Here is a 23,643-nt window from a genome sequence, read left to right as displayed (position 1 = left end):
TTAAAAGGAAAAAAAAAAATAAAAAAAAAGTTGTTTTTCCTCAGTTTTTGTCCTTTCGCCATCACAGGCAGCTGAACTGCCGCTGAGCGGACAGCAGCCGACAGTGCCGCGGCCCAGCGCGGCCGCCCCGTTGCCGAGCGACCGCCGCGGGGCCGCGGTGAGGGCAGAGCCGGGCCGGGCTGAGCCGGGACTGCCGGGGGGCTGTGGGGGACGAGCGGGCTGAGCCGGGGCTCCCTCGGGCCGGGGGTTGAAGGGCTGTGTGTACAGGACGAGCTGTGTGTACAGGACGTGCTGTGTGTACAGCGATGCTTTTGCGAGCCTCACGCGGTTGTAGTGGAGTGACACCGCGTCCCTCGGTGAGGTGAGGTGTGCGAGCAGCTCCGAGACACGAAAGGGATTAGAAAGCCCAGGAACTGGTAGGAGGAGGGCGATATCCTGGTCTGAGGGTGTTTGGGGTGAGTTTAGCCATGGACCCTCATGGTTTCACATTTCTGTTGGTGGCTTCACACGCACAAAAGTCTCGTTAAGGGTAGACGCAGCTATCCTGGAAAATTGAAGAACATCGGTCTGTTAGACATTCCAGGACCTTAAGGCTTTGTCCTCTCTTAACCCTTTGAAGAACATTTAGTGCGTTGTTGAAGTTGGTGGGCCATGATGGCAGCATCTCTGTAAATTACACCAAGAATCCTTTGAGAATGTAAGTCTGCCAGCACCTTTCCAAACCCTGCAATTCCTAATGGGGAATACTGACCAAGAGAAGGAGGGCGGCAGGTGTATATATTAAAGTTGAACAACACAAATGGAAAGAATTTTTTTTAGCATGCTATTGTTCAAGTTTGGTTGGTCTCACTACCTCAGAAGAAATTTACTGTTGTGCATAACAATGCAGCTCCTCTTACACATTTTGTGTTGCAAGTGGAAAATAAGTGCTTGAAGCTATTGAGTGGAAACTATTATCGAGGCCAGGGTGCCAGTAGCACGTTATTTTAAGCTTCTTGCTTATTTATTATTTAATACTGCAAAACCCATAAATCAAACCAGCACTTTATGAGCTTGAAGCGACTCTCAACTTGTGCCTGGAAGATCTAAAGCAGACTAGAAAACCAGACAAATACCAGACATGAGACCATAAAATGTAATGGGGGAGGTGGACTAATGATTTAGCTTTGGAACTGTTGATTGCTGCCTGCTTGAGGGCTGAAAAACCCAGCATGGCTTTTGAATTCAGTACTTGTTCCAAAAGTATCTTCTCTTTTTCTCCACACAGTTCTCCAGTTCATACAGAGCCAAGGGCTATGTGCTATATTTACAAAGATAAATTCTGGTGGATGGATAGTGTCTGGTGTCTTTATTATATCATGTTTGCATTTGCTGTTAGAGAAGTTTATGTTCTGATAACTGCATACTTAACACAGGATCTGTAAGGCCCACGGCTTTCTGGGTTTACAGTTATCTTCACTAAACAAATAACCCAGATGATGCTATCCAAACAAAAAATTCAAATGCCACTTTTCTTATCCCTCATATTAATATTTAAAAATTTAAATTTAATCTACAAGTTAACAACCCAAACACCCGGGAGAGATTGGAAGAACATCTTGGTAGAAATCAGTTCGGATAGTGGAATTATCAGAAATACCTCATCTCCTCGTCTGTGTTGGGGGACATGGAGAGAGAGAGAGAGAGAGATGTTTGACATAAACCTGAAAGGAAAATGTCCCCAGTAAGCCTTAGAACAGATGAACATGCCCGAAGTGCTAGGCCTTGCAGTGAGAGCATGGTTTCCTGCTCTGTCCTTGTACTTGGCACACACAGAGTAATCCTCTTCAGCAGGGAAAAAAAGTAACTCCCTCTCCTAAATGTTTTTAGGCAGTTTCAGGCAGCAGATGTTACCAGGGCAAGGGAAGACATTGTGATCATTATGTTGTCTTCATTTGGCCCCAGGCACTGAGGATTTTTAGTGCCATTGAGACCCCGTTTCTGCCCTGACATGGATGAAGTTCAGTCAGCCTCCACAGACATCACTGTTGCTAGGAAGACCTTCAGGAAAATACCAAGTGTCCTTTTGGGCAGCCTCGTGGAGGAACCTAAAAAAAGACGTGCTGTCCCCAATCACCTGCTGGAATCAAGTAAGTTTCTGCTTTCTGACTGTTCCCCAACCTTGGAGCAATCCTCAGAAGAGGCACTTGGCTGTTATTTTTTTTTGCAACTCACAGGCAAAACTCCCATCCTGTTGCTTAAGTTGCAGCTTCTTGTGAGCCCACACCATAGGAGAGGTAGTCAGGGAAGAAATAATGACTATACTGATTCTGGCTGACCCTGAAGTTTTGGGATGGCTTGTTGAAGCCATGATGCAAGAGGTAAACTGGTGTCAAGATCATGGCTTTGCTGGGGTTTTTAAAAATTCGTGCCTACTTAACAGGAGAAATAATCTGTCTCATTTTTTTTTTCTGTAATATATTGGGTATAGCATAAATAGACTTAATCCATATAAGTAGCAGTCATGATGTGTATTTCACCTGGTCTCCTTTTCTCCCTGTTTTATGATCTACAGAGATTTATTCAGCATTTCAGAGGAGCAAGGTTGTACGGGCTGAGCCTGCTGTGCTACACTATGGAGGGTACGAAGTTGGAAAACATCACCAACAGACACTGGTAAGTGTCAGAGCAGGGATCCTCTTGGGTCTCATAAAAGGACAGCAGAATCTGAGCTGACTGCTTGTGGTCATGAGGCCTTTGCTCTGTGGAATGCTCTAAAAAGCAGCATTTAGAATGTGTGACCCTGTGGTAACAAAACAGACGAGTACCAGCCACACTGTGTGCAGCACCTTCCTTTACACTCTGTTTTAATTTCTGTTTCCCGTGTCTGCAAGCAGTGTGATATGTAACTTGCACATCATGAATGAAGAGATTAGTGTTTTAACTCCATAAGAAGCTTGTTTTCAAATTGCTTGGCCTGTCACAGCATCTGCAAGCACGGTCACTGTTGGGAAAGTTTTGAAAGTACCTCTGGCCTTCTGCCAAGAACAATTTATTCTGAGGAAGGAAATTCACTGCATAGGTTTGATTACCTTTCCTTGGGAATGGTTTGGGTATTTCTTCTCTCTGCTTTCCCTTTTATACCTTCTTTATTTATATGGTAAATGTGTTGAGGCAGAGGTTGGGTAGTTATGGTGGACCGGGTTCTCCAAATATAATGAAAATAAACAAGATGCAGGAGGGTTTACAGGTTGAACTGTCACTATCCAAAGGTTTGTTGCTTTGTAATCCAAAACAAAAACATGGAGTATTACATGATTCCTGTTGTTTCAGACCTCTCTAAAAATGGTCAGTAGATTGCTTCATTTTTGGTTCCTCTTGCCCATAAGCAAAACATGATCAGAATTCAATTCAACAGTAGCATCTCTTTTAGCAAGACTGTTGTTCCTTGGTTAAGAATTGTGACTTGTTTCCAAAGAATAAAAATGCAGGATGTAAGGTTTCCATAATTTTCCTTTTAATTCAGAGCATATTCAGAATTATTTCTATTAAAGTAAAAATTATTACTTCTTTGCTATGGAGAGTTTTACAAAAAGTACAGTTCTCAATTGACCTCTTATATTTAAAGAGCTTTGTGGTTTTGTTTTTCTTGTGTTCTACAGAAGCTGACAAATATTTCTGCCAATGCAATAAACCTTCACATAATACCACCCCAGACAATGTATTTTCAGATCAAATACAGCAAAGCAGTAAGTGTCAGAAAGCTTTCACACTGCCCTTTGCACGCAGCACAGGTTTTGTGCCATATAAGCAGCTTTTACATGCCTTTTATCTTGTTTTGGTCCATTTCTAGCACCGGCTTGTCCCTGGTTTGTCATATGTGGTGACGGTTGATTTTTGTCCTGATGAGTGGCGATATTACTATGACTGCATCCGGATTCACTGCAAGGTGAGGATTTATCACAAAATATAGTTAAAGTTGTGATGGAATGAAACAACTATTCGGACACAATGACAATGACAAAGGTATAGTTAATATTCTAGAGTCACATGGATTTATTCCTAGTAAGTCTTGATTGGAGTATTTAGTTTTAAGCATCTAAAATTTTCCTTTGTAAACATCCCAGAGCTGTGGGTAAGATTATAATACTTATTCTGCTATTCTTTGCCAGTAGACCAGTTTTTGTGCCACACTGATGTAATGTCTTAGCTGAGCAGGCTCAGAGGAGCTCGGGAGAGTTGCATAAAGTATGGAAACAGATGTATACTGAGGAGAAACACAGTGATAATCTTGAAGATCTTTTGTGCCCGCTTACTGGCCAACTACTAGAGAAACTTTTTATTTCCATAATAAGGTGAGAAACTTAGGACTGTTCAGCCAGGAGAAAAGAAAGTTGCATGGAGACCTCATAGCAACCTTCCAGTATCTGAAGGGGGCCTTCAGGGGAGCTGGAGAGGGACTGTTCATCAGGAACTGTAGTGATAGGACAAGGAGTAATGGGTACAAACTGAAAGAGGGGCAATTCAGGTTAGATATTAGGGAGAAGTTCATTACTTTGAGGATGGTGAGGCCCTGGCACGGATTGCCCAGAGAGGCTGTGGATGCCCCAACCCTCACAGTGTTCAAGGCCATGTTGGATAAGGCCTTGAGCAACCTGGTCTAGTGGGGGGTGTCCCTGGCTATGGCAGGGGGTTGGGACTAGATGATCTTTAAGGTCCTTTCAACCCTTAACACTCCATGGTTCTATGATTTATTCATTGTAAGACATAAATATTTGCATCCATTTGTTTGTTTGTTTGTTTGCTTGCAGGGAGATGATAACTTGGTTGTTCCCATGCATGCTTATCCTGCTATGAATGTTGTAGAATTTCCAACATTCATAAATCTGTCTGATGTATCAGTTGGTCAGAGGTGAGTTAAGGACAGACATTTGTCCACATTTCATGAGGCGTGCCCAAACCCAGAAAAATCTCATTTTCCTCTATTTGTACAACTTAATGTCTTAGAAGCTTTAAGGAAGTAATCTGCCATCTGGACTTCAAAATAATTCTGTACATGAACTGTTTCAGGGGCACATTCTCAGTAAAGTAAATGCCGTGCAAAGTTAACATGTAAAGATGGAACCAGATTTTCAGTTAGTCTAAAGCGGTGCTGACTCACCTCATTCATCATATGGTGAAGCAGTATGGCTGCTGTTTGTAATCTTTACACTCCTAAGTGCTGTGTCTTTTTAGCATTATTAGGTCATAAGTGAATGGATCTTCCTTTCAAGATAAAGGGTTCTGGAAATGAAGGTTTGGTTGGTGTAAGTTCTGGAAATGAATGTATGGTAGGTGTTAAGTGCTAGCAAATAGCTTACCTTAGTCCAGACACTGATCAGTCATTAGATTTGCTTCTTCTGTTTAAAAATATTTAAAGTGATCTGATGTGAAGCTCTGAATGGCATAGCCTTCATCTCACTTTGCCTGTTGCATGGATCTTACACTGACTGTTCTCACTAAGTAATCAGTAGTTGCTGTTGATAGGAACTGGGAAGGGGAAAAGGAGAAGGCAGATCCTGTTAATTAGGGTTTAGTTCTGCAGGATATTGGTTATATTAGTTGTATTCATGGTTGTTAGTATAAAGATTTGAGTGAATTATAGGAACTGAAGGTCTTAGCTAGGTTTTGTCTTAGCGTGTGAGTTGAAAGTAACTCGTGAATTCTACTGAAATATGAATTGGCAAGGCACATACAAGGAAAATTCTGCCCACCGAGTCCAACATTGCAAATAAATATTTGTGTCTTTTTGTTTTTTCTAATCCCTTTTAATCTGTTAAACTCTAGTGAATCCATCAGGAGTTGCTGTTACAGCTTTCTCACAGGACTGAACGCAACTCCCGACTTTTTGGATGCCTCTAGGCATGACGTGATTCTGGTTATTTGCTCTATTTTAGTGCTGAAATATACATAATTTTCATATTCCCAGAATATAGAGAAGATATTAGAAAGAGTACAAAATATAATTTTAAATAATGGGAATTTTTTTTTTTTTAACACAGCAGGGATGCATGCTCAGAGATACTCCTGAGGGAATTTGGAAGAGTTCTTGAAAAGAAAACTCGTAGTTTCAAAACCTTAATTTTCTACCAGTATTTTTCATCATTAAGCTATTAAAAGCTTCCCTAAAAATGAAAACTCTCTGAGGTACTTGGTACTATACAGAACCCAAGGGGCTCTGGGCTCAATCCATAGCCAGTGAGGTCAATGGAAAAACTGCCTATTAATTCCATAACTGTAGGATAAAATCTATATTCTATCACCCATTATTCTCCTTAGGTACAGAAGGTCCATCAGGCAACAGGTGGCATAATTGTCTTGGTTTTAAGGCACTTTGGTTACTGTTCAAGCTCCACTATACACTGAAACAAATTACCTACCCAGTCTGCTGTTACAACTTCTTCATGAACAGATCATATTAAGAGAGAAAAAAGGGCTTTGCTATCATTGCTTATTTCCTTAGGCATTTCAAAATGTGCTTTCCAAAAGAACACTGTGTATAACATGCATTCTTTGCTAATCAACAGGATAGAATTTCAGTCAGGCAGTTAATAAAAAGCAGGAATAAGCCTGGGTAAACTGATCTTGATTTGCAGGATGAGGGATGGTGTTACACCAATGCTTTTGTGTTTCAGTTTGATCTGTGAAAATACATGCATAGAAAGACAAAGCAGCTTGAAAAGATGTGTCCTAATACTCTTCATACAACTTGCATGAGACATAAAGGGCTTTTATGAAAATCAGGCCACAGCATCATTATTTCTACGGTGGTTAAAGCCCAGTCATGTGTTGGAGTTTTCAACACTTCTGAAGACTGCACAGTCTTTTCTCATCATCTTTCACGGGGAGGGCCATGGGAAAAGGCTGATTTGTGGTTCTGTGCTCATTGTTGCTCCAGTCTGGATTGTTTGTACTTGCTAGATATTAGAGTTTGTAAGAATTTGAGGATACACAGAAATAAATTCCAAAAAGTAGGTTTTAAAAATTTTCTGTAATCAGATTCTGTGTGGGTAGGAGAAAGTAAGTCAAGATGTAAAATGTTCAGTTTTCAGATCAAGATTTAGCTTTCGTTTCCTCAGGAAGTGAAAGATTTGAAATATTTTGCTATTTTGGAACAGTGAGGAATTATAATTTTCACATTAATAAGTAACTCACCCCTCTGAACACAGATAATTTAGTGCATGTTGTGTATAATATTATTTCCCAGCTTGTAATTGTATTTTCATTAATCTCATTCTTCTTTTCTCTCTTTTCAGTAAGGAGTATGTTATCCCGTTGCAGTGCAGCTGTCCAATAGATTTTGAATTCCACATTGATATTATTCAGCCTCACAGAGCCTTCACTGTCCAGCCAACATTTGGTAGACTGAACTTCTTTGAAATTCTAAATGCTAAATCTGTATTTATTAAATGCAGTTACTTGTGACAGTGTATTCAGTGCTGTACAGAAAAAAACTTTGCCTCACGGTTTTTCCAGGTAAATGCAGCCACTCCCATGCAGCTTCATGGCAAAGAGCCATCAGTGGCTGGTAGATTTCTTTTGGTAATGCCCAGCTACAGACCTCTGACAAAATATGGGATGTTCCAAACAGTCCATCTGGCCTTTGTCTTTCCAGAACAGTATACCAGAAAAAAATATCAACCCAGTAAAACTTAAGTCAGAAATTTTGGTAACCTGAAACTAGGAGGTACTGAAGGCCATCTGAAAAGTACAAAAACGTTTCAGCTCCTTCTCAAGCCACTGAGCTCAAAGATCAGTAATCAGAGAATCAGATAATCATTTAGGTGGGAAAAGACCTTTAAGGTAAACCTAACACTACCAACAGAGTTCACCTTCAAGGATTAAATTCTCTACCAAATTGTATACACATACAGGAAAACCCCAAACCCAACCCAATGAAACTAACTGGGGTTTACAGGTTGCAGAAAGACGGGCAATGGTCCACTTGAAAGAGATGAGAAATTAGTCTTTCTAATGAGCAGAATAAGCTCCTTGTTGCAGAAATGTTGAGGAGTCCCTGTATCCTGGGATTGCACTGAATGTTTAGGGATATGAATAGTGGTTAAAGTGGTTGAGAAAATAATGCAAAAGGTATAAAGGAAATAGGGTCAAGTAGAGATAGGTGATGCATCAAATCCAGATGAGTCCCCCAACCTGGAAGAGCACAGAGGAATATGTTTATAAGGCTTTGCTCGTGAAAGCAGAAAGCGATGAAGACTTAACACTAGCAGATCCAAGTGAAGAATGTCCACATGTAAACAGGCAATCATTTTCACAGCAGTATGAAACATTACAGCCCTCCTGTCAAATCTTTCTGCTATTGCAAAATATCTTCCATTATCTGGCAATGGAGATAGTTCTTGAAAGACACTTTGAGACCTGAAATATTTTCCATGCCTACTGCCAACCACTCACAGATTAAATTGTTTGAAAAAAAAGGTAGCCCAGAATCAATTTCAGCATATGTAACTGGGCTCATGTTATATGGACTCTCACTGTTTTTCTCCTCTCATCATAGGAATAATTCCAGGCAATGAAAAAGTAAAAGTAACTGTGAAATATTCCCCACTTGAGTATGGAACAGCACAAATGGCAATGCAGTTACGGATTTCAGAGTTTCGCTCGAAAACCTATGTGTGTGTATTCACGGGAACATCGATACCACATCTGGGTCTGATGTATGTGTGGCTGACTGATCTTTGAGTTCCTTTGCCCAGTTCCAAAAAATACCTATGTAATAGGATTTCATATCATTTTGCTGTAATAGTTTTAAGCATTTGTATCTTTGGAGATTTAAAATGCACTAAGGTAATTTGACTGTTAATACATGTACCTGCTCTGCTACATAATTTACTCAGAAGTGAAAATACCAAAACAAATACAACAAGTTACATGTTCTTAAAGAAGTATTGAGCATCCTCAGCTTCTGTTGTTCCTCCTCTTTACTATTTTTATTGTTGAGGCCTTGCAAATGCAGGGGGTTGTGAGCAATGAGGCCTTTTGGGCTATACTTAATTTTTTTGTGAACACTGAACATTAAAAGGTTTGGTTCCGATCATTATTTGGGAGAGAAATTTCCAGTTTCTTTCTAATACCTAAAGGGGTTGTAAATACATGTACTAGACCTATATGCTGTTTACAGAGTACTTATGAGAGCAATATCTGTTCTTTTGACATCTAGAAAAGAACATTTTGACATACAACAAAGTCATCCAGCAAAAAAAGCTGGGTCTGCAGGAAAATTCATGGTGTGGAGAAGAGACCAAGTCAGCCAACCGCGATCGAAGCCTATTCAAAAGGTAAACGTGTGAAAAGACAATAATTACAAGTACTTTTCTGGGCTGGAAATCTTTCATGTTTCTATTTCTTCCTATTAATTTATGTCTCCTAGGAAATTGAATACCAGAACCTCAGATTCCCCACAGACTTGTCAAATCCGTATGCTGTAGCTACTGTTTTGATACAGGAACCAGGCAAATTGAAGATTAAGGACTTAAAAGAAGGTAAAGTAATTAGGCAGTATAAACTTGGTCTTAGCATTATTTGTAGTTTTCTGATGAAGAGCTTTTCTTCAGAATTGCTGACATGATGTGACTGTAGTTTCTGTGAGAAATCTCACCTTAGCTTTATGTATTAATGGGTTCAGTTACCATGATGGATAGATTTCACAATTAAAAATCCAATCTAGTTTGAGGTGTGATATGGCTTTTTGATATTCCTGCAGTCCTTTCCCAAGGCAGAGAAGGGGCAAAAACCAGACAGATGAAGGAAGCTGTATTTCAATTAAAAGTCAAACAAAATGTTGAGGAAGAGGAAGCAAATCATCTAAAGTGGTAAGTGTTAGTTAACCACATTAACAAGACTGGGATTTACTTAACTAAGGCCTCTGTTAATAATGTATGCAGTATCCACTAGTGCATAATGCTGCCATTTCTTGTCCCAAGAAGGCTTGTTTTACAGCTAAGTTACTGTTGTTTCATTTAATTTTTTTCTCTTCTGCCTAAGAGCAGTCTCAGTAGTAATCCATAGCAGTAGTATCCAATTAGGTCTTTGATTGTGTTATGGTTCCATTCAGAAAGAAACCTGCTGAAAACTTTGTTCACCCAACCTTTTTGTCAGACATCTCATCTTGTGCCCTTAAGGGCAAAGGAAGATTTTGTTGTGGTTGCCAATAAATCAAGACTAAAATGAATAGTGGAGGGAACAGAATTACACTTGGAAGTGTTCAAAAACATGTAGATGTGGTGCTGATGGATGTAGACGTGGTTTAGTGGAGGACCTGGCGGTGTTAGTTTAATGGCTTGACTCAGTGATCTTAGAGGTCTTTTCCAGGCTTATTGATTCTGTAATCCTATATACATCAAATGGTGTAAAGCAAAACATAGTTGGATGTCTAAGCACACCGTGGTTTTGTTTGAAATCCACAGATCTGCTCTTACACTGAATGTCATGGACACCTAGGCACCTTAGGAAGAGGAGAGTGAATCTGTTAGCCTTTAAACAAAGCAAACTATGCACTAAGTAAAAAAATGTTTTGCCTCCACTATTAATGCAGGCAGGTTCATAAGGGAGAAGATCCAGTCTCTGAGGAATTTAGAAAAGAGATTATTGAAAGACGTCAAAGGGAAGAAGAGCAATACAAGGTTAGTCTTTGATGTTTTTTCTGTAAATTTAAAACCAAAGTTATATTTTCAGATTATGCAGTGCTCTAGTGAATTGTAGCAAGCTCTCTACATCTTCAGTTTTTCATCATATGTCAATGCAAAGCTGTACTAGCTGTGCTTGTTACTGCAGTTATATCTTTATTGTGCCTGAATATCTTTATTGTGCCTGTTTCTGGCGTGGTTTTATCTTGGAGGTAGACAGAGAGAAGAGTACAAAGGTGACTAGATCTTTGGCCAACCTAGCAGATTTGCACCCAGTCACATCACAGTGCCACACTCCAGCACAATCCTGTCAGCACTGTGGCTGCATCCAAACTTCTGTTTATTTGTACCTCTCTGAAGAGCTGATGTCCTGAATGACTCACAGTCAAAGAGAGAGATGCAGTCAGTACTCTCATGCAGAGCCATGGGGAGATAATTCTTCCGGTTGTTCTGCTCCTTCGCCATCTCTCTCTTTGATTTCTTCCAGTCACTCCAGACTGCAGGTCATCTTCCACAGAGGTGACAACAGCAATAAGCAATACTTGGTGGCAGGAAATATTTTTCCATGTGGCACAGCCCTCAGAGGCAGGTGGGGCTTGTCCCTGTTATCCTGCCTCCTGGATATTCAAGTAGCTTCTGACATCCCACTGACTTCCAAGGAACTGCTTGCGGGAGTAAAATTATTTATAGACAGGATAAAGGCTTGATTTATACAATGAATTAGGCACAATTAATTAATTCAAAGATTTTATTTAATAATAAAAGGGAGGAAGTGAGTAGAAAAAAATCTAAATTGTGAAATTGTTATATCACTGAATTGATGTATATTAACTTTGTTTAGAAGCATTTGTTTCCTGATTACCTGCTGATTCTGGTTATGGAATACAAACCATGTTTCATTAGGACAGAGATCTGATTGAAACTCACTCTTTGTGTGACTTGCTCGAGGGTTGCAATAATCACTCTCTAAAAGGGAATTAAGTCTATGTTTTGTTAATGCACCTCCAGAACATTTCATTGTAAGTGAGTTTCACTAATTGTAAGGAAGGAAAGAATTCACTAGATGCTTTGTGCTAATGTGATTGTTCTTCCTGGTGACAAATTAGATCCAAAGAGGAGACCCTATCATAGAACAGGAGTTTCAAAGGAATGAAGTAGAAGTTTCTTTCAAACGTGTTACCCAGCGTGTTGGCCAGGTTTGTACATACATTATTATAGCCTGCTATATGTTATTGTCACCTACTAAGCTACCAAACAGCCATAGGTGTTTGACATTGAATACTTTTCCTCCTAATGTTCCTATTTCTGTGTCAGTGCCTTATTTCCCATTTTACTTTTAGGTAGGGCAAGCATCATGCTACTTGCACAGCTCATGTTCTGATGTTCTGATCTGAGAGTCAGGAGGAAATCTGCAGGCCTAACCTGAGAAGCTCAGGAGAAGCTTTCTCATGCCTGATTGTAAGGTTAAGCTTAAATCATAAGATTTGCAACCTTTATGTGCAGGTCAGATTGACAGGAACCTTTCTGGTACTTAGATTTTTTTGCTCCTTCTCTGTGGCATCTTTCACCCTTCTTTAGTATGTGCTATCAACCATTATTGGAGAAGGGATACTGGTTTTGCTGGGCCCCTGGTGTGAGTCCTTACAGCTACTCCAGCTTCACATCTGTGCAAGATGAAGTCTATATTTGGTAGAGACCCTGTCCATTCTCTCTGCTGTCCAACTGCCCATGTAGTGCACTTAAATCACAGTATGTGTCTCCCATTTGTGTGGATGCAGACCATGCAACGTTACCTCTGCATTCCCCATACCACATCTGCAAGTATTTGGTGATTACCTCCCACTAAGCCCTTCCATGAAGGCTTCTGGTTAAATGCCAGTACTGCAAATGCTTTCACTTGACTTAATTTCAGTATTTAGGAATAACATATGGATGCAGGCCAAGGAATGGCTTGGGCTGAAGGAAATTTCTCCCTTACCCAGTTGTAAAAGGGGTTGTCCTTTTTCTTTTCTGTTTCCTTTAAAAAAAAATGCCATGCAGCATCCAAGTGTGCAACCCACATTTGACTTGCTCCGTAATGACCCCTGGGACAACAGAAAGAGGATGTTAAGGAAATTCCAACAAGCAGCATACAAGGTAAAGTGAACAAACAGAATGCAGTGTGGTGGCATGATGCCTTGGAAATAGCACAAAAGAACATGCAAACAGACACATAAGGAGTGTTCACAGCTAGCTAGGGATTTGACAGTTTGATAAATATGGCCCTACCTGAACAGGAAATAAAGATATGGAGTAAGTTTTGTATTCACCTGGTGCTGCATATTGCAATTGAGACTAAATAAATGCAGATGAATTTTTTTTTTTAAAGTAAAAAATACTTCTGCACAAAAAAGAGAAAATTTCAAAATGCATATAGAACACTGTACCCAGTTTTGGGCACCTGGTACAAGAACGACATCAATAAGCTGGAGTGAGTTCAGTGTAGAACCACTGGGGAGTCTGGAGCACTCACTCTGTAGGGAGACAATCTGGAGAGGGAAAGTAGAGGCAGAGAGCAGCACTTTCCAACACCTCTGAGGAAGTTACTGATGATGGATCATCCTCGTGCTGGTGCCTGGTGGGAACATGGGAAACAATGGGCATAAATTCAAATAAGGGAGGTATAGACCTGGAAGCTAAAGACTAATCAGTTAAATCACTTATTTCATTGGGTTTAAATATTAACTTGCATCTCCACTGCTGTTTCTCCAGTAAATCTCAATGTAGCAAGCAAGATAGAAATGTCCTGCTCTCCTAGTGTCCAGTTTGGATATTCTCCAATCTATTCAGAATATTGAGGTCTTGAAATGAAATGCTCTTTCCTGTTAGATAATTTGCTGTAAATGGCCCCTTCTGGTATTAAAACCTAGAGCTCTTCATTGTTATCCTGTGATACATGGGCAAATTACACAGTGCAGGTTGCTACTTACTCTCCTTGTTCTCAGAGCCACAAATACAAATATGGCCCTGATCAACTGATTGTTCACTCATTGTTAAATCTGTGTATGCCAGTAAACAAGCTGAAGGATTAGGACCTAGCCAAAAAAACAGTCTGTAAGGCTAAATTAAGGTTTTAACTGCATTTGTTGTGTAATGTCATTGTAGAGTTGAGATCCATTCTATATCTCTCTTTCCCATTTTTTCCCTTCTGAACAGAAAACTATATTCTAAAATAGAGATGTCTGAGTGAGCTCTGTAGAATAAATACAGTTTTAACACACACAATATATTTCTATGACTATAAATCTCAGAGTCTTCTACTTAAAATTAAATTTGAAAATCATTCTCTCAGATTTTGATTCAGGCTCGGCTGAATCGTTTATTGCTTCTGTTCCGTGGACTGACCAGCAAGGCCAGAGGTCAGGAGGAAGGGTCTGTGTCTGGTAAGGATTAGAAGAACAGTTTGATATTTTGGCTGTGGGCTGTGATAATTCAGGCTGTGCTGCAGTGTGCCAGGTTCATTACATATAAACATACAGACAAGAGTCCTTACAAAGGAGTCTTCCAGAGAAAAAGAGAAATGTGACAAGGTGCGATCATAAAGTGATTTGAGTTGGAAGGGACCTTTAAAGGTCATCTAGTTCAATCCACCTGCAATGAGCAAGGACATCTTCAACCAGATCAGGTTGCTCAGAGCCCTGTCCAACCTGACCTTTAATGTTTTCAGGGATGAGGCATCCACCACCTCTTTGGGCAACCTGTGCCAGTGTATTATCACCCTTGTTGCAGGAAAACTTCTTCCTTATACCTAGTCTGAAACTACCTTCTTTTAGCTCCCAACCATTATCCCTTGTCCTATCACAACAGCCCTGCTAAAAGGTAGAAACAACTGTAGTCAAAATACATCTATTTTTCATACATATTATTTCCTAGATTTAAAAAATGTGATTAACTCTTCTTAGGCACCTTATCTACTTAATAACAGGGCAGAAACTGTGAATTCTTCATCAACAGAAGTGTTCAAGGTCAGGTGGGATGGGGCTTCGGACAACCTGATCTAGTGATAGATGTCCCAGCCCTTGGGAGGAGGGTTGGACTAGGTGGTCTTGAGAGGTCTTTACTATCCCAACCCCTTCTATGTATAGCCCAAGGAAGAATGGAAGGGCAAACAGGACTATATGAGAAATAGGCAGATGAACAGATCAGGCAGAGCCCAAGAGTCAGAGACACAGGATAAGAGGAACTTACTGCATGCGGGATGGAAGGGGGAAAGACTCTAGAGTGTGATGAAGGCAGAATGTCTGAACCCAGGCAAAATGAGGCAGTAGGAACCATGAGATACATGGCCAGTACTGGGTTCAGGTTTTTTCCTCATCTCTTTCTCATGTAAGTGCTTTTAGTCAATCACTTTTCTTTATACTGAGTTGCAAATGCTGGCCTGGAAAACTCAGTTGTTGCTTAACAGTCATAGAAGGAAACTGGCCTTGGATGGGAGTCATAATTGGGTATATGGGGGACAGAAAAGAATTTTTGTCTCTTATGTCCCACTCCCACACACACTTTGACAACCGCTGAGACACATCTTTCCATATCGGGCCTTTTCCTGCTTTTGCCAATAGGCACATTTAATTCCCAGTATGCAGGGGTCGCATGGATGCTGCAAATAGAAGGTGTAATGGCACTTAGTGTAAGAGAGACCTCTGACATATCTCTTCCTTGGTGAGCAGAAGGAGATAGAGAACCAAGCTGGAATGAGTGGGCTGTAATGTCCTCTCAGGAAAGGGTAAATTAGATCTGTCTGCTAGTCAAGGTATCGTGCTTCATATCTTGTAGATGTGACATTTAAAACCCTTAGGAAGTATTACTTTATTTTTTAATATTAAAATTACTAGACACATCCTGTTTTAGGAAGATGTTAAATACATTTTGTGGCTTGATTCTATTTTTGAAACAGTATATTAAGAAAAATTATGAAACTTTAATATTTGTTTTCCATTAATGACAGAAACCAGGAGTTTCAGCAAATCAAAGAAGAGTGAAGAATATAAGGGCCTTTCTTCCAGCATATCTGAAGATCTTATACTGCCTTTTGAATTCCCCTTTTGCAGTTCCCATGAAGAAAATGATGATTTGGTAGGTATAGTAAGTAAAATGTTGGTCAACACTCAAGATAGGATTTTATTGAAGATATTGGCCTGGTACTGCCTTTATTAAAATTTCACAACATGACTGGTTCTGACAGATTAATTCAGGGCTTGGTATTTATTAAGAGTACTACTGAAAACAGTAAAAAAAAAAAAATCTTTGCATTCTATGATTCTGAGCAATACATTAATGTTCAGAGTTAGTTAACATCCATGATTTTGCAAAAGAAATGAAAGAAAAAATAACTGAAATCCCAAAGTCCAAGAAAGAACAGCAGAAATATCAAACTGTATAAAATAAATGTTTGCATAATTATTTCCATATGTTTTCAGTTAGCTGTGCTGATGGATTGCTGCCAATGCAAAACAAAATGCCCACCATATTCCTAGTTTCTAAATACTTTTTTCTTTCAGGCACCTGATGCTCTTGGGCCAGTTCCTGTTGGATCTGTGGATGTGACAGTCAGACATATTCTTCCTTATTATGACTTGAAGGTGAGTTAGCACAGCTCCCTCAGCTGTATCGTGTTTCTCTCTTCCATCAGTCCAGTTAGATGTTTTCTTCCTGATTCAGTGACCTCTGTGCAGTCCAGTAAAAATGCTTTGTGTGTCTCTGTGATTAGCATACTCGTATTAGAAACGTCTCACCTGTTTCCATAAGTAACAAGCTCATAGTCAGAATAAGTCCCCTCTCTCCAGACAGAGAGATTAGTCACCTCAGCTGAAACTATTATATCTCAAACATCAAAGTCCTTCTGTGAATGAGGATGCTGTGAGCCGTGCACACCACACAGTTTTTTCTTTGGTTCTAGAGTTTTGTAAAAGTGACATAATAAAAATGTCCTTCCTTTTAGAAAGCAATGGAAGTCTTCTGTTTATCTGGCATCCAGTTCTGCATGCTTAGTTCCTTCATAGGAAATGCGAACATCTCCTTCTTGAAATATTTTTTTTTCAATTTTATGAGTATAGAAACTTTTTTCTCCTGAAGTCTAAACCCATTTCTCTCCAATTTTTGAGTAGCAAAAGATCAAATTCTGCATCCCATCAAAGTAAATATAATTCCTTAGCTTCAAATACATGCAGACTTTGGGACAAAGTACACTTTCTTTTTATTCAGGTGATGTGACAAGTCTGGAAACTTTCTTATAGCATCTTTTCCCCTTACTACACGTTGCTTCATCTGCCAGTGTTACACCCATTACTCACACAGCCTTTCCCACCCCATTAAGTTCAGAATGTTTGATCAAGAAACTCTTAAATCCATTATCTTTCACAGAAAAGCAAGAATGAAAATATTCTCTTATGCCCTTATTCAGCTTGTCCTGATGAATTATGCCTTCTCAAAGTTTTGGTCATATACCATGTTCCAGAATGGTGATCCAAGTATCCTTTGCCACAAAGATGTGATGTGTCCGTGATAAAGCCGGAATGTTCCGTTCCATCTGTGAGTTAAACAACAGTGATTATCGTCATCTCCTGCAGCACATCTTTTTTCTTTGCACTTAGGTTCCTCAGCATTCCAACATTATGAAGTATCAACCTTTCTGTACACACTATGCAGCCACAAGTTACAAACCTCGAGAACTTTCCCAGCCACTGAGGCAGGGAGCCCAGGTAACAAATCACCTCAAATTCACACTTTGCTGAAGTCACTCTAACCCTACAGTTCTACAATAATTTGATTAATTTTGTCTCAGCATTTTATACTGAAAAGCTTACTACATTCTGAAAACCTTTGATGCCTGTGTTTTTCAAGGATGAATTGATTCAAGTAGCTCCTTCTGCTGACGGGCAGCTTGACCTGGTCTTCCAGAGGACAGACTTCCACAAACCATCCCCAGGAGAGGATTTTTACAAACCATACTCAGAAGAGGATTTTTACAAACCATACTCAGAAGAGGATTTTTACAAACCATCCCCAGAAAAAGTAGCAGAAAGAGATATCGGCCTCTTAAAACTGGTTCCTCCCCGAGCTTTAGTCTACCCTGCAGAGAGCAACCCACTTCGCATTTTTGTAAGTAGATGTTGACTTCCACAAAGAACCTAGGAAAGGAAGGAAAGTGTATTTGTTTCATCAACAGCCTCATGTGGAATTGATAGGCAATTTTCTTACTCAGATTGGTATATAAAACTATATAGAGTGAGAGTAATTCTTCGTGATGCAAGCTCTGGTAGATAGGAGTCACAAAGCTCATCCCACTGAGAAAGGCAACTTTTCACTTTAGGGTGGGTTTTGATCAGTTTAGGGAAAGGATGAGAAGGCAAAATTGCCAGTGAAAGCAGAGAACTGGAGACCCTTCCAGTCTGACACTCTACAAATGGTGAGTGATCACAGAACTCCCTGGAACACCATGGAGCCCCTTCCTTCTTCTCCACTTATTTCCCCATTTGGATGCCAGAGGAAAAGGCATGATCTTGGCATCTCAGTCTTTCTATAACCTCCTGCTCTTGCCCAGATAGGTAGGACAGTCTTTTCCTGCTGTTCAGCTAGGGGACTACAATTCTGCCTGATCCCTTGGTAAACAGAAAAGTGAAGTCAAACTCTGCTCACATTGCATCCTGCTGCCTTATAGTTTCTAATAGTTCTCAGAGCATCCCAAAGCACATTTCCAAATTATTAGGCACAGAGATTCAAAAAATCCCCACCACATGCTGTGCGTGGGAGAACTTTCTGTTACTTACTTGTTGTGTAGATTGTGCTACTTGGCACCAGCTGTAGAAGGAGTTTCCCACACAGTGCAACTCAGCCTGCAGGTGCCTGAGGTGTCTCTGAGCAGGCAGAGGCAGCTGTAGAGCTCAGTGCAGTGCGGTGTGTGGGCACAGGCAGATCTCCCAGCCAGCGTGGCACTGTGCCTGGCTTGGGTGGCTCTGTCTCTGAGCATTTCTTAGCTGCAATGACCCAGAGCCCACTGTGCTGGTCTGGTGATCTTGGCATAACATATATGTATAGACTTGCCCTCACTGCCTGCAGCCAGGACTCCAGTGGACTTTCTAATGAGATCTTCTCTGCATCTCTTTCATCCCTCTGTCGTGTCATAAGAGCCAGGCACAGCCTGATTCCACACTACCCAACATTAGGCTTTATCCAGAAACAGATGCTAGTGCAGGGAAATTGATGGCAAAATGCTCACTTAGCTTCCACCACAGTGAGTCCACTTTCCCTTTCTGGATTCTGAACTGTTCAGAGAAGCAGCAATGGATTTTAGAATAATTAGGCAATATCTTTTTCTCCCAAACTTCGAGACAACAGCTAAATTGCTGTATTTTAGACAGCACAGAGAATGAATAAACCAGACAGATTATAGGACGAGGGGAAGGGATAGGAAACGAAGGATCACACCAAACAAACAGTCACAATGAGAGAAGGCTGTGAATCTGGGGACACTAATTTTAAGAAGTGAATTTTCATTAATTTAATTCTTTATGGTGCTCAGAACAATTTATTAAAATAATCTCTTCATTGTTTTTAGAACCCTGCTCCAGGATTAGTTCCATTTTTACTTCCATTGCCCTATTGTGAATCAAATATTGAATATCATCTTTGTCCTCATCCAAAATACACCTTTACCAAGGAATGCCCCAAAGGATCCAGTATCCCAATCACACAAAAGAAATTTCTGCATCACAAGGTATGGCCTTTTGGGTTTATTGTATGAGTATCTGGTTTGGGTATGTTCTTGCCGAGAACTTGCTCTAAGGAATCAAAAAGGAAGATGAAGTCATCTTAAATAGAAGACATTTTCAAATATAAATTACACATGCACTTAAATATGGTCATGAATATGACATGGGTCAGAATAACTAGTTCTAATAATTCTTGTTAGGTTTTATCCATGTCTCTTATTTATCCCAAAGTGTTTCTTTACTCCTTCTGTCTTTTTACTGTCTATTGTACTTCCACAATGCACTTACAATCATGGGAGGATCTTTGAAATATTTAGCTCTCCAGATTCAATTCTCAGCCAAGAAGTGAGACGCTCTGCCCTGCAAACCTCTCTCCCCACTGCATTATGTACTAGGGGTCTGATTACTGTAGCACTTGTCATTTCAGGAAGTGATTTCTGGAGTAATGGAATGGAGGAAATTCTCACCATTGGTGTATTCCACTTTTTCTAATGTTCCCTCATTGACAAATACAGCACCTAGGTAAGAAAGAATTTGAATATACAGTGCCTCTACCCTGCACTAGTTTCTGTTGCCTGTAAGTATATTGACCAGTTACTAGTCCCACCGATGAAAGTGGGTCTATGGGTGTAATAAATTGCTGCTCAGAAATCCAAAACCAACAGGGAAAACTCCTACTGAACTCCTTGGAGGGTGGGTTAAGAAAAATATCATTAGAGGAAATGCCTAGCTCGGGAAGGAGAGTTCCAGTCTGTGCTTTCAATAACATCTCTCCTGGAAGCTTGATGTCTCAGTCCTAGCAGACCCCAGGAAGTACAAACTCTGTCTGTCCTGCAGGAGTATGAACAGTAAAACCTTTATTGTATGGACACTTGTACTCAGTGGTAGCCAATATCTCTTGGGCTCACATTCCCTTGTATTACAGCACTTTCTGGTGTACTCAAATTTTCCAGGAATATCTAAAAGTACCTCATCTTTATTGTAACCATAACTACTGTGAAGCTTCAAAATATAAAAAGTTTAGTGTAGAGTAACTGCACTAATACCATTAGCATTAGCAGCTTAAACTAATACCATTTCCATCACAGGGATCCTTACAGTTTAGATTTGCTTCCAAGAGATGTACCACCAGTGCTGTCTGACTTACCTGAGAGAGACAAGGAGAACGTGATTGATGAGTAAGCTTCTCCTCTATTCTGTACATGTTGTGATTGACTGTGTGTGACTTGTGTGGATGGGTGTAAACGTGTCTCAAGGGATCCTCAAAGGCAAAAGCACAAAGTCCCTCTTGCATAAAACATACCTTTGTTTTCATTGGCTAAAAAGTACTTCTAAAAGGATAAAGGTCAATTGTTTGTCATCTTTACTAATTTTTAGTGAGGCAGATGAGGCTGAGCTTGAAATGATTCTTACTCCAGAGATGGTGAGAGCTGAATTTCCACAGATTGGTCAGGCACTCACAGAAGACGACGAAGAGGAATTGGCAAAAGAAGAAAGGTAGGTATAATTTTAAATTAGGAAAGAGAAATAGGAAGGAATCTGAAGTCAAGCATCCCCTTCAGAATTGCACAGAAAGTCACACTGAGATGCTCTAGGGGCTCCATCACAAGTGGGATGTAGATCTGGTACTTTTGAAAAAATTTGCACTGCAAATGCAGTCTCTGGATTTTACTTCAGAAAGCAGATGTGAATGTGACACATTGGCTTGCATGTCTCTTATTTGGTAATATCAATATGATTTAACACTTGAGGCAGTTTTCTTGCCTTCTCAGAGATATTCAACATTCTTGGACCAGTGACTTTTTCTTTTCAGTGACCCTTTTGGTTAGATATTTATTAATGCTGGCAGAGGAAAGAGCCCTTAGAGTTTACCCTTGGCATGGTGCTTTTTACTAATTTTTTTCCTAGGAGTAGGTTGCATTTGCTGTGCTGTCAGAGCTTCACACATTGCAGCAGGTACTATGGGTATGATAAGTGATTGCAGAGCAACGTAGGAGAAAGTGCTAAGCTCTAACCCTGTGTTTTCACAAATACCTTGTGGGACTTGGAGCAAGTGAATTAATCTTTCTGTCCAACAGTTGTCCCCTTGTACCCTCTTTAAAATGGTCATGATGTGGCTTAGATGTCAGGATGAGCATAATAACCTGAAACTTTCAGAGCCATAACTCCTTTAATTTTAGAGTGAAATAATTTGATTGACATTGAAATCCCATGTAAGTGGCAGCCATTAAACTTAAAACCAGTGCTGTGTGTTGTGAGGTCTCTGACAAAACACTGATTGCTGTATTGTGATTGCTACAGCATTGATTGAAGATAATTAGCTGTAAAAATGTAGGTGTGTCATACTCAGTGCTGTTTTTTACAATTTGTGACACTCTGCTTGTCAGAACATGGGGATTTGGGACACCTTCTGTAACTAAAGAGTGACCTTTTTCTTCCACAGTAGTACAGTGCTGGATGATGCTTCTCCTGGGTAAGTAGTTTTATAACTGTAAGATTCTTTCTCTGTGAAGTTTTAGATGTTTTCATAAAAAATGAAAATACTTTTCTATATTAAACAACTCTGGGTATTGATATTTACTTGTTGAAATCTTCCCTATTATTTTGACTCTGTAAAGAGGGAAACAAAAATTTCTTAGCAAACAGTGAAGTCTCAATCCTTTATGTTGTCATTGGCAGGTTCTTTGTTGTTATTGGTGGGGCGGTATTTACTAGATGACAGAGGATGTACTGCTCCTCTGTCACGGTTTCAGCATTTTATCCTTAAGGCAAATCAGTTTTTCATGTGGCTACTCTTGTTCTGGCAATTACAGCATGTTTTCCTTCATGGATAAAATGTAAAACTCAGTTTGTATTTACCTCTCAGATGCTTAACTTTCCTGACTGGCCAAACCAGGACTGAGTGTTCTTTCCACAGTTTCACTGCTTTTCCGGTTCTGCATAAGTAGTGGAATTGCCTCTGCATTCATTATTAAAAAAAAGAAATTGTGTGTCTGTTTCTTTGGATTTTTCAGCATTCCTAAGTAGTTTCCCTGGTTATTATAAATACAAATGATGTTTTAAATTTCTTGCAGAGACCTGCACAACTATCCAGATGGACATTTTCAACCCCAAAACAATGAGCTTGGAGAAAGGATTCAAAAACATGTGGAGACAATGAAGCTGAAAGCTCTAAATAAGACCCTTGTTCTGGGATAAGAGTAATTTTCCAAAGTCCATGCCTTGGCACTGCTTATCCTGTTAATGTACAAGGCCTTCTAAATCCCAGCTACATTTACTTTCCTTCAGTGAGGTCAGCAACTTCTTGTGCCAAGAGAACTGCCAGTAATGCCACCTCTGTCAAGGACTGTCACTGTACCCATTACACCAAACACAATAATTACTCTAGTGAGAAACCTCAGCCTTGTACCTCTTCATTTTGTTCTGGTGTGAAGGACCAGAAAACCTCAGTACTACCATGTAATTTTGGTAATTAATTTACAGCCCACTATTTTCAAATAAAATGTGAAAAGACCTCATGACCAAATTCTTCTGAATTTGTTTTTTTCAGTTATGACCTGTCCTTGAATTTTTGCAGGTAAGTTTCTACATCTCGGACAACTGTAAACCATACACTCGAGACTTTTAATGAAAGGGAAGACTTGAACACCATTAGTGTCCACCAAGACAATGTCCAAGCACATCTCATTAGCTGTTCAGAGGTTTCATTCAATGCACAGCTCTTGGCAAAAGGATTATGAATGAGTTGCATAGCCTTGTAAGAAACCTGTAATGCTCAGGGTGTATTCCCTAGAAAAGGAGATTTCTCAGCATATCACCTTGCAGCTGTCTCCTTACATTTGTGGGAAAGCTGGGCATCAGGCAAAATTGGTTTTAACCATAGGAATTGAGTGCTCATTTTGAAGAGTGTTCCAGGCTATTTGTGCTGAAAAGCACATTCTTCTATACTAAAAGGCATCGAAATTGCAGCAATACATACTATATTCCTAGATGCCATACTCCTTTCCAGGCATACTTAAAACCTTTAGGAAAAGAGAGTGATCAATGTAGACAAGCTGTAAAAAGCCCAGGAAGATAGAAAATAGGAAAGTAGGGTGGAAAAGCTACAGGATAGCCTGTATTATACTATCTACATGATATCTCTGCTCCCTTTGAAGAAATAAAAAGCTGGAAAGTTTCTGCTAACTGTCTAATTGGCAAGGGATTGTTCAGAATGCAAGTCTGGATATCTG

General features: G+C 39.9%; 1 protein-coding gene across 3 annotated transcripts; it reads left to right on the top strand.

Moving 5' to 3' along the window:
- Positions 1 to 154: 154 nt before the first annotated feature.
- Positions 155 to 22,937, top strand: CFAP221 (cilia and flagella associated protein 221). Of its 3 annotated transcripts, none has more exons than XM_027637430.1 (25): positions 155 to 361; positions 1,945 to 2,129; positions 2,555 to 2,655; positions 3,642 to 3,728; positions 3,833 to 3,928; positions 4,791 to 4,891; positions 7,275 to 7,378; positions 8,537 to 8,696; positions 9,200 to 9,323; positions 9,410 to 9,521; positions 9,743 to 9,851; positions 10,574 to 10,661; positions 11,771 to 11,860; positions 12,705 to 12,800; positions 13,996 to 14,086; positions 15,649 to 15,776; positions 16,202 to 16,282; positions 17,294 to 17,401; positions 17,544 to 17,801; positions 19,258 to 19,416; positions 19,839 to 19,933; positions 20,500 to 20,589; positions 20,789 to 20,908; positions 21,855 to 21,884; positions 22,486 to 22,937. In XM_027637430.1, exons 2-25 carry the CDS (start codon positions 1,991 to 1,993, stop codon positions 22,607 to 22,609), a joined length of 2,691 nt encoding a protein of 896 aa, XP_027493231.1. In that variant the 5' UTR covers positions 155 to 361; positions 1,945 to 1,990; the 3' UTR covers positions 22,610 to 22,937. The 3 variants fall into 3 exon arrangements, with proteins under 3 accessions (XP_027493231.1, XP_027493233.1, XP_027493230.1); XM_027637432.1 differs by having other exon boundaries at positions 155 to 455; positions 9,200 to 9,317; XM_027637429.1 differs by having other exon boundaries at positions 155 to 455.
- The last annotated feature ends 706 nt before the right edge of the window (positions 22,938 to 23,643 follow it).

This window comes from Corapipo altera, unplaced genomic scaffold (genome assembly GCF_003945725.1).
Source record: "Corapipo altera isolate COAL_440 unplaced genomic scaffold, ASM394572v1 45, whole genome shotgun sequence".
Classification (NCBI taxonomy): Eukaryota; Metazoa; Chordata; class Aves; order Passeriformes; family Pipridae; genus Corapipo; species Corapipo altera.
Note: the sequence above shows the minus strand (reverse complement) of the source record. Positions and strands in the feature narration are given on the sequence as shown.